General features: G+C 35.1%; 1 protein-coding gene across 5 annotated transcripts; it reads left to right on the top strand.

Moving 5' to 3' along the window:
• Positions 1–314: 314 nt before the first annotated feature.
• LOC110939841 (probable protein phosphatase 2C 26) lies at positions 315–11,275 on the top strand. 5 transcript variants are annotated; one of them, XM_022181410.2, is made up of 13 exons: positions 315–494; positions 570–621; positions 2,001–2,080; positions 2,183–2,264; positions 4,038–4,108; positions 4,202–4,281; positions 4,355–4,452; positions 5,204–5,327; positions 5,420–5,502; positions 6,535–6,675; positions 10,662–10,710; positions 10,792–10,832; positions 10,985–11,041. In XM_022181410.2, the coding sequence occupies exons 1-13, from the start codon at positions 379–381 to the stop codon at positions 11,024–11,026; spliced, it is 1,059 nt and encodes a 352-aa protein (XP_022037102.1). In that variant the 5' UTR covers positions 315–378; the 3' UTR covers positions 11,027–11,041. The 5 variants fall into 5 exon arrangements, with proteins under 5 accessions (XP_022037102.1, XP_022037103.1, XP_035835348.1 ...); XM_022181411.2 differs by lacking the exon at positions 10,985–11,041 and adding an exon at positions 11,056–11,275 and having other exon boundaries at positions 321–494; XM_035979455.1 differs by lacking the exons at positions 6,535–6,675; positions 10,985–11,041 and adding an exon at positions 11,056–11,268 and having other exon boundaries at positions 321–494.
• Positions 11,276–11,689: the final 414 nt, after the last annotated feature.

The following is an 11,689-nucleotide window of genomic DNA, read 5'->3' as shown; positions in this document are numbered from 1 at the left end:
AAGTGCAGTTTGATGCATCTGGTGTGAAATCTGGTGTGAAAGTGTCTGTACTGTGATGTATTTATGGAAAGAAATAGTTTTATGTTAAAACACTTTTTCCTTAGAAGAACCAGAAGTAAAGAAACTAAAAAGGAATTATGCACCAGCCGGGAATCGAACCCGGGTCTATACTGTGGCAGGGTACTATTCTACCACTAGACCACTGGTGCTTATTGATCAGCTCCTTACAATCAAATCTATAGATGCAAACGTAGCATAAGTGTAAAGAGTGACGTGGCAAAATGTCCATCAAACCCACAGGCACAAAGAGACTCGCTCACACTTTTGCTATTGCTAGTGGTTGTGGGTGAAATACCAGTACCAGCAAGAGCGGTGGCCATGAGTTGTCAATTCTTATCTTCATCTGGAACTGCAATTAAGCTTCCGAGGAAGAAAGTGATGAGCATGAATGTTATTGGTTGTTCTACTTCCCCGATACCCAATCCTGTTTTAAGGTAATCTGATCCACCATTTTAATTGTAAATTTCATATGGTGTGGTGTTATAACCTAAAGTTGGATATGATTGTAGACCGGAGTTGTCAATCCGTGTCGGAACTCGACTCATTCCACACCCGAAAAAGGTATGTTCCTCTTACAGACAGGTTACGGGTCGAACCTGCCAACACGTTCAACTGTCGGGTTCACCACCCTTTTTACCATTTCCTTATTTATTTCAAATTTCTAAAACATTAATAACTTAAACTATTTGCGTACTTTTTCACTCTGTTCTGAGTCTCATTTACAAGAAAAGAGATGAAAATATGAAAAAAATCATGTTCTTGAGATTTTTTAAGGATAGAAGGGGAGGAGAAAAAAAAAGAATTTTTTTCCATGCCTTTATAGCCTAATGGCATTTTGGAGGTGTGATAAGGCTTTGGGACCCATAGGTCCTGTCTTCGATTCCCACAAAGGGGGGTTTTCCTATATTTATTGGGTTTCCTCCCGAATTGGTGTATAGGCATTATGCCTAGTGGAGATGTATATGATCGGGTGATTCCGCTGGTGGCACGATGATACTCCAGTAGTCCGTCAGTGATCCAAAATTTGTCGTTCAAAAAAAAAAAAAAAAAAAGAAGGGGAGGAGAAAGAAGGGAAAACACAAGAAAATTTGTATGTATACTTATCATCTCAAATCGGAGAGATTAGGAGAGAAAATCTTATCGATTACTAAATTGCCCTCATATCTAATTAAAATGTTTTATGTTTAAAGGGTATAATGGTAAAATTGTTCCTTTCTTTTCTTTTCCTACTAACTCAGGAACACATAAAATGTTTGATTTCTTCTCTTTTACTTTACTTTTCATTAACTCGGGAACACGAAAAAAATCACAACTTTTCCTTTCGTTTCTCATTTAATTCATTTTCCTTCCCCTCCCCTGTTATGCTAAAATCTGAAAAGTAAATTGGCATCTTTTAAAAAAATAAAAATATTTTTAAGAATTAATATAAAAAGGAAGTCAAATATTTAATTTTCTAGGTATGAACGGGTTGTGTTGGTGTAAACCTACGAATACACGTTTCATGTTAAGGTTCATGTGTGGTGCAAAATTCCGGGCTCATGTCCGGTTCGTCCCCACCAACCCGCTAACACAACTTGTTTAGCACTTCAGCGTGTTAACTTATGAATACTTTGGTTTGGGTTTGGGTTTCATCTCAGGCCAGAGTAGTCGAGTAGGAACAGTTAAGAACGGTCGAACGGGCTAATGCATTCAAATAACCTTCTAAATCATTTCCTTTTCAGATTGTTAAAATAGTGTTTTTGTAATCATTATAAGCACTTGAACCATTTACAAGAAAGTATTAGCAGCTCATATAAACACAAACTATCCTGTCCTGTTTTGACCCATACTAAAACTGACCCGTTTTGATCTATTACCCAATCCAACTAACCCATCCATCTTACCGACTCTAGTAACAGATTTTGTTTGCCATTGGATCATTTTTTTTCTTTATTCCTAAGGCTGACAAAGGCGGGGAAGATGCTTTCTTTGTGAGTGGTTACAATGGTGGCGTTATGGCTGTTGCAGACGGTGTTTCAGGGTATGTTGTGGTGTTTATTAACAAAGAAAATTAGTTGATTTATTACCATGGACTGTAACCTAAACATCATACAACCTTTTGTTTTGCAAATCATGATGATAGATGGGCAGAAAAAGATGTGGACCCTGCACAATTCTCAAGAGAACTTATGAGAAGAGCTTCATCTTTAGTTGATGATGAAGAGGTACTTATCACCTCATCTCTTTATTTGATTGTTTTTATAGTAAAGTTAAGACGTTTGTGACAAGTTGTCAAACAATTAGAATATATCTCATCAAACATTGAGGTTTACATGTGATTTCTGGTACATAATTGTGTTGCTTGGGTTTTTTTTTTTTTTTGGGGGGGGGGGGGGGGTTTCATTTGATGACCCGGACACGACCCTTATATTTCTCTGTGTTAAAGATATAACACTAACTTGGACACACTTAAAATCATTAATCGTGTAACCATAGTTGTCAAAAGTGCAAAAGGCGCGCGCTCGGGTGCAGCGAGGCGAGCCTATAGCGCCTGGTGGTAGCTTAGGCGCAAATATGATTTTTTTTTTTGTAAAAACGGTGCTCAGGCGCGTGCCCAGAACAAGGCGCAACGAGTAAAAAACGCGGGCTTTTATCTATCAGGCGCACTTTTCTGTTTTAATGTTATTTTTTAAAGTTTTTTTACAGCTGTAAACCATTCCTCTTTAAAGTTTAAATGTTTTAGTAACCGCAAACGTTTGTATAAGTCCTAGTAACTTTTGGTATCACTACGTGTGTATAAGTCCTAAACTTTTGCTACTAACTATTAGCTACATGATCTTAAATGGCGTATTTAATAGTTTATTTTATATGTGGAATCTTATTTATTTTCAAAGCATAACATATTTTTTATATATTTTTCTCTATGTGCGCTTTTCTTAAAAAACCCATGCTTTTTTTGCGCCTTGCGCCTAGGCTTCGGGCGAGGCCGGTGCGCCTCGCCTCCGCCTTGCGTCTTTAACAATATAGCTGTTAGTATTATTAACTTAATTTATTCTATGTTATGTAGTTACATTCGAATTTATAGGCTTATGTATATGTAACAATATGTTATTATTTAAACGGTTTATGGTTATGGTTGGCACCGTTTCAAACGGTTAGTTTCCCTCCAAGATCAACCGCCATTAACCGTTCCCTATATATGTAATCTTGCCGGCAGTTATGTCGGCACCAAGACATTATCAATTTGATCTTGTCCTCTAAAAATCGTTTCCTGCACATTCTTGATCATCATGAGTTCCAAACTTACAATCAATTCCGCTGCAAATGATTAAGGCAATCAATAATAGCGTGTAACATGAACACGACTCGTGTAATGGTTATAAATGGTTGGTGGGTTGCCGGGTTGTAAATACGTTGGAGATGTTATTTTTTTTTTAGTTTTTAACGGGTTAACATGTTTAATTAACTGGAAAAAACATGACAACCATCATCATCATACTCAGTAAATCCCACCAATAGCAAAGCAAAGGTAGGGTCTAAGGAGGGTAAGATGTAGACAGCCTTACCTCTACCCGTAGGAATAGAGAGGCTGCTTCTAGTAAGACCCCTGGCTCGATAGTAGTTTTGCATCAAGCCTTAGACATAAGGCACATAACACTCAACAATCGGGATAAAGACCGATTAGTGCATGTACCCTTTTGTCTTTCAGCTATCAATGCCACCACATGATGCATGATTAACCGTCCTCAGCTTTTAACGTTATTTTCACGAAATTAGTAAAATAACGTTAAAATTAGTGCACTTTCACTTTTGCCCCCCCCCCCCCCCCCCCCCCCCCCCCCCCCCCCGTTGGCCCACACATATATACATTATATGCGCATACTGCAAGTGGGGCGTCATAAAAGAAAAAAAAGACAACCAGAAACCTATTATTATCATGTCGTGTTTTGGGTCATATCAGGAATCGCAAGTAATGCTTATATTAATGTTTGTTTCAGGTTAATTATGATCCTCGGATTCTTGTAAGAAAAGCACACGCTGCAACCTCATCCACAGGTTCAGCTACTGTGTATGTTTTAACACGTATTAAATTAAATCATTAATCCCTTATTTTATCCACATTTTAATATATAATCCCACATTAATGCTTTTGTCTTTGTAGAATTGTTTCTATGCTAGACAATAATGGGATTCTTAAGATTGCTAATGTTGGAGATTGTGGACTTCGGGTTATTCGCAAAGGTAAACCGAGATCCAATTATGTTGCTCGACTTTGTTGTTAGTGACATTGTTGTTATAAATCTTGAACTTTTAGGTCAAATAATATTTTCCACTTTCCCACAAGAGCATTATTTTGATTGTCCGTATCAGTTGAGCTCTGAGACCGTCAGCCAAACATATCTCGATGCCACGGTAAGAAAGTCCATAGATGAGTGGGTCCGGGCAGATTAAGTAATGGGTCAAATGGGTTTGGGTTAAAACATGTCATATTTTAGTGCTTGTCAAACGGGTCTATTTTTTTGAAACTTGTTATGAATAATTGGCGTGTTAATTTCAACTACAAAAACAATAATATAATATAATAATGATACTAATATTATAAATATTTGAAATCAAACAATGTAAAAGGTTGTATGCATTAAAATAGCCTTTGACCCGTTTGAGACAATACACTAAGCAAATTAACCCACACGAAACAATGTAAAAGGTTGAAATTGCCACCTCTATTTCATTATTATTATTATTATTAGAGTTAAATGTCATTTTAGTCCATGTGGTTTGGGCCATTTTGCCAGTTTAGTCTAAAGGTTTGAAACGTTGCCATTTTAGTCCAAATAGTTTTAAACGTTGCCATTTTAGTCCACTGAGTTAACTCCATCCCTTTATTTTGTTAACTAGAAGGGCATTTCGGTCATTTTAAATATAATTCTGTTAACTAGAAGGGCAATTCGACCATATAAAATGATCGAATTACCCTTCTAGCTAACATAAAAAATGGACGGAGTTAACCCAGTGGACTAAAATGGCAACACTTGAAAGTATTAGGATTAAAATGGCAACGTTTTAAACCTTTGGACTAAACTGGCAAAATGGCCCAAACCACAGGGATTAAAATGACATTTAACTCTTATTATTATTTTACATTGTCTATACATAAATGCAGGTTACTAGTATTGATATAGTGAAGGGGGACATCATAGTAATGGGTTCAGACGGGCTTTTCGATAACGTGTTTGACCATGAAATAGTATCAACAATTAAGGAACATAAAGATGTTGCGGAGACGGGTAACTGTCACTTGAAAATATTTTTATTACATTTTAAAAACAAGCAACTTAATTAATTTCAAGTGTCATGAATAAGTTTTTTTGAATACTAGCTAAGGTATTGGCTGATCTTGCTTACAAGCACTCAGTGGACTTCTACTTTGACTCCCCATTTTCAATTGAAGCAAGAAACAGAGTAAATATTTCTTTCCACTGGTATCAAATTTATAGAAAATCTGTAGTCTAGAGGTGGCATAATCGCGGGCTGGATTAAAAACTTATATATCTATATATATATGTGTGTGTGTGTACTTTCAAATGAGAACTACCCTTGACTTGTGAGAACCGCGAGAACTCCTTCTCGTGTGAGTTTTTCAACCAAATTCTGCACAAAGGTAGATTAACATCTAACTAAGACATCTGTGAAAAAAAAAGCGAAAAAAAAAATTGACGAGGCGGCATTTATTCAACATGTAAGTTTGGTTTACGTTGGTGTAAATGGTTGTTGATCTCAGCAGCCCCAGAACATTAAATGTGGTTTACACCACCGTAGGAATTCGTATACGATACAAAAAAAAAATTGTCAATTTTTTTTTCAAAAAACCTTTGGATCAAAAGTTCTCGCAGTTCTCACAACTCAAGCTAGTTCTCATTTTAACTTTAACCCTTCCCTACATATAATATCTACACTATATTATAATGCATGAGGGAAGGACATTTTAAGATACTCAAAAAATAAGAACTTTTTCCCTCTTAATTTATAAATACACCCCTAAAAGGAGGGTAAATTGACCTTTTAAACAATAAAGCAGTTAATGCGGAAAAATATCGGTTATCGGTCAAGGACCGATATCTGAGATATCGTTTATCGCGGTGATATATCGGTGAGATATCGTTTATCGCGGTGATATATCGGTGAGATATCGGTAATTTCTAATATAGTGCATAAATATATATATACATATAGAACCTATATAAATTTATATATATAATGTTAAGTTTATACTTTTTATGCATAGATTTGTAAGTTTAAGGACTAAATATAAACTAGTGAAGATAGAGGGGTTAAATATTTATATACACAAACTAATAATGTGCTTTTATGTAAAAAAAATACAAGTTTAAAGGACTAAGTATAAACTAGTGAAAGATAGAGGGGTAAATATTGAAATACTTAAAACTTATTTAACCCTAAAAGTAACACACACATCTTCTTCATCATCATCAGCCGCTACTTTCTTCTCCTTCTTCCTGTCTCTCGCTGTTCCCTCAGCCGCTACTGGTTTACAGCAGAAATTCCGGCAGAGGCGTCGGAATTGGCCGCCGCAGGTCGCTATACGATCGATATGTGGTCGATAAGTGCCAACAGGTATGTTTCTTCTTCTGTTTTCAGCCGCCGGAGGTCGCTATACGGTTGGAATTGGGCCCAGACGAGATATCGGCGAGACAACCAATATGATTTTTACAAAATATCGGCGATATTTCGGTGTTGACCACCGATATTATCGTTGACCGATATTTGACCTAGATACGAAACCGATATTTGGGGCTAGGTCCGATAACCGATATACCGGTGATATAGCACCGATATATCGCCGATATTGATAGCATAGACAATAATATATTTTAGCTCCCCATCTTATTATATATATTATAAATTAGCAACAAAAATGTGCAATTCAAGTTGTACATTATGCTTTGGGATTTTTTCAAAAAAAAAAAAACTTGATTTTTTACTTTTAATTTAAAGGTTTTTACCTTTTTCAATTTTAACCCTATATAATTTGTTTTTTAACTTTAACCCAAAACTTTTCATTATTTGCAATTTAACTTCACAACTTTTGTCACTTATACTTTTCATCTTTCGCAAATTTTCGTTTTACATATAGTTCTAAATTTTTCGAGTTAATACGACGTAACGTACGACTGGTTCAACCTTTTTATGTTTTGTTTCAAATTTTGCAAGTTAACACGGCGCAACGTGCATGTATGGTTCAACGTTTTTACCACTATTTTTTCATGTTTGACAGGTTCGTCGCAACAATCAGATTCTAGGTCGAGTCAGTGTTAGTGGTCGATGACGGTTGTGTGGCATTAGTATTATTTGACACCGTTTTACGCCCCGCGGGATGTGCTTTGAGGGGTTTTCAAAGAAAAAATGGTTATGCATATGGTTGCCGTAACCTTGGCTTTGGGGGTTTTCCAAAAAAATAGATTTTTTTTTTTATTTTTTAACCAAAAGTATTTCATAAATTACTTTTAATCCAAAACAATTTGTTTTTACTTTTAACCCCAAACTTTTTATCTTTTGCAATCTATCCTCATAACTTTTTTTACTTTCAACTTTGGCCCTTAATAGTTTTCATTTTCCGTAAATTTTTCGCTTTATGCTTGGTTCTAAATTTTGTGACTAAACACATCGCAACGTGCGTCTTTGATTTAACGTTTCGTTCTAAATTTTGCGAGTTAACACGACGCAACATGCGTGTGTGGGTGAACGTTTTTACATCGTCTATTTTTTCCTGTTTGATAGGTTTAACATAACGTGCGGATCCTAGATCGACTTAGTTATAACTAAAGAATCCCCGCCGCATTGCGGCGGGACGCAATTCTAGTTACACTTAAATCTATGAATTTTTACATAATTATGGGTAAGTTGTTACACTTTTCTCCCTACACAACAAACTTATAATTCTTTTACGTATTCTTGCTATATCTTATAAACTATATTGTATGAAAAAATCCATAAGTACTGTGACGACCTACTCATTTTTGTCGACGTTTCGATAGTTGTCTTGGTCAGTATTGACGTGTGGATTAAAAGGTACAAGTAGATAATGCCTTAGTGTACAACTGATTAAAGCCCAATGTACTTCGTCATTATCCCAGAATGTTTAATAGCTACAGAATGTCAAGTGCTTAAATACCGTCAATTTAATCCTCTCATCTAGATTACACTTTAATCCCTCATCTTTAACAAAATTATAGATAATTAGTTAGTAGTTACACTTTATCCCCTTATAAAAAAACTAACTCCACCCGTGATTTATAAACGGTCATAACTTTTTGGTACGTTAATATTTTTTTTTTAAATTACACCATATAAACGAGTATTTTATTCTCTTTAATTTGAATATAGTATTGCTATAGTTTTTTAATTAAAAAATTGATATGTTACGTGATTAACAGTGTCTAAGGGTGAGTAATAACTGAATGCTTAACCAACACTGAACCGAAATTAACCAAAAACTGAATTAACTAAAAACTTATTAACCGAAACCCCAATAAACAAAAACGGTTATCGATTTTTTTGTACCCTCTTTTAACCAAAATTAATTGAACCAAACCATTCATATTTTCATATATTTCTACCTTTTATACCTTCAGTTCATGTATTTCATATTTATACCCCTATTTTATGTATTTATACCTCCATTTCAAGTACCTATACATCCATTTCATGTATTTATACCTAAATTTCATGTATTTCTAATCGAAAGTTTTAGCCCAAGTTTGGTTTTAACTATCAACCAAAATTAAATGAATCAAACCAAAAATCGTCAACGAATAAACTAAACTGATTAACTAAAAACGGATTGGTTAATAAAATAGACTAATCGATGACCTCAATTTTGATTGAGGATAATAATCTAACCAACCAAACAATGCACACTATGGCAATGTCTGTGTTTTCCGCCGCATCGCGCGCGCACCTATCGGTTATTAACCAAAATCGGTTATCGATGAGCAATAACTAAATCATTAACCTAAACCAAACCGAAAACAGACGAAACTGAACTGAAAACCGAATTAACCCAAAACCGGTTATCAATTTTTTTGTACTCTCGTTCAACCAAAAATAGCTTAACCGATCTGAATCATTCATATTTTCATATATTTCTATCTTTTATACCTCCAGTTCATATATTTCATATTTATATCACCATTTCATATATTTATACTTTCATTTCATATTTCTATACCTCAATTTCATATATTTCTAAGCAAAAGTTTTAGCCCAAGTTGGGATTTTGCTACTAATTGAAATTAAATGAACCAAACCAAAAACCGTCAATCTAACCGAATAAACCGAAGTGAGTAACCGAAAACCGATTGGTTAATAAAATAGACTAACCGATGACTTTGGTTTCGGCTTCGGTTGAGGACAATAACCGAACCGACGAAACAATGCACAACACAATGAAATGGATTCCCGATTACTTCGCTTTTAATGTATATCTATCACAATGATGCTACAATAAATATTAGGAACCACCCTTTATGAACCATGAGAACCAGTGTGAACACAACTAAAACAACTTAAAAAAGTTTAAAAACCACATTTTTTTATTTTCCATTAAAATCGCAACTTTTTTTTAATAATTTTTTTATAAAAGTCGCGATTTAACTGTAAATTTTTTTTAAAAATAGCATTTAGCTTGGGTGGGAGTGGGGGCTCATTGTTTGTTTTGGGTGTATTTTGGTTGTGTTCACATTGGTTCTCGCCCTAAATTCTCACATGAACCTACCCTATGTATGTAGTGAAAGTGTAAAATACAGTATTCCTTAACTTATCACACGTTATAAACCTCAAAACTCTAATCATGCATGTTGAAAAACCATAAGTCACACCATAATCACGCATTTTGAAAATCGGATAATCACGCATGTTGAAAAACCATAATCACGCATGAACAAAATCATAACCATGTGTGATAATGATTTTTCAACATGCGTGATTAGGGTTTTGAGTTTTATAACGTGCGTAATTTCATATCGTACATATGGGACATTAAGGAATATTGTACGTTAACCTTCCCCTATATATATGATGTTAGTACAGGACAAGTTGGCTTGCAAACACATCTTTTATAATTTTACATTAACCAATATGTTAAATATGATTACAAAAAATTAAAATTTATATTACATTAATAATCTTTATTTTAATAAATCGAATTAGAAAGTTTATGCATTTAATTACTCTTCGATCGTATTTCAATCAGTTTGACCCGTTGTCTTGTTCCTTCTTTAGCTATATTCATTTGCTAGTCAATTTGACCCATTTGCTTAAAGTTAGTTAGCAAACTCAGGTGGTAATTTTTATTTAGTTTTTACATCTCAAACGGGTCAACGGCTAAAAAAAGTTCAAACCTTAGAAGGAAACTAGTCAAGGGTCAACTGACTTGTTTTCTGATGCACACAACCTTCTAAATCGCTTTAGTCAAAATATCACCTCATTTTGATTGTAGCCAATATTTGTAGTCATATTTAGTTAAAAACGTATTATGGGTCAACCTGACCTGTTCGTATAGGTAGTCGCGGTAACTTGTGATTTCTTTTGTTTACACACAGGGGCTTGATGTTCCATGGTGGAAAAAGGCCTTGGGGCAGAAGCTAACAGGCATGGCCAGCGAAATTTAAGCATTTTATAATTATGAGTTTAAAAAAATATCCTATGTGTTGACCAAGTGATTTTGTGCAGGTGGAAAGATGGATGATATAACTGTAATTATTGGTGAAGTGGTAAGTAATTGACATGATTGACTACTGAATGAATTTGCTTCCATGAGTAAGTTCATTAAAAATATCTTGTAAATTTTTGAAAATTCTGTATTGTAATTTTTTTTAACAAATCACATGTATATTGTGAAGTTTAGTAAGCAATTCTTCTATAGATTAGCAAGTGTTTGCCTCAAGTGGCTAAGAACCATGGTTGAACCAAATTGTAAATGTGGCTATGAACCAGAGTCATGGGGGATCTGAGATGCCGTCTAGTTCATAACTGGCTAAAAGGATCATGGTCGGAATATGACTTGCCTACAACCCGGCAATAGTTTAAATGCCACAGAAGTTGATCCGCGGGTCAGCAATAAAGTGATGCAAAGTTCTTGTTGTAATTGTCAATTTCAAAAACCTTGAAAACACAAATCGTACGTTAAACAGTAAATTTTCTTTTTTTTTTTGAACCGCAGATTTCTTTTATTATGTCGTCTGTGTAACTTGAACCCATGACCTCCCTCTCCCAAGGTGTTTAAAGGCTTTGCCTTTGCCAATGGACCACCACCCCATTGGTAATAGTAAATTTTCTAACCAAAACATGTCATGTCATGCTTAATTTTAAAAAAAAAGGTAAAAAGAGGCACACCTGGGCAATCGGCACATCACTTCTAACATCTTGAGCCTTGAGGTGACCGGCATATAGGGGTGTAAACGAGCTGGGCCGAGCCAAAGTGTGACTGGGCTTGAGCTCGGCTCATCATGTTTTAATAAAGTACAGTTCAGTTCGAGCCTACTTATTTGAGCTCAAGTTCGGCTCGTGAGTAAAACCCAAAGCTCGAGCTCGGCTCGACTTGGCTTGAGCTATCTTGAAATCAACCTCA

Source organism: Helianthus annuus, chromosome 11 (assembly GCF_002127325.2).
Source record: "Helianthus annuus cultivar XRQ/B chromosome 11, HanXRQr2.0-SUNRISE, whole genome shotgun sequence".
Lineage (NCBI taxonomy): Eukaryota > Viridiplantae > Streptophyta > Magnoliopsida > Asterales > Asteraceae > Helianthus > Helianthus annuus.
Note: the sequence above shows the minus strand (reverse complement) of the source record. Positions and strands in the feature narration are given on the sequence as shown.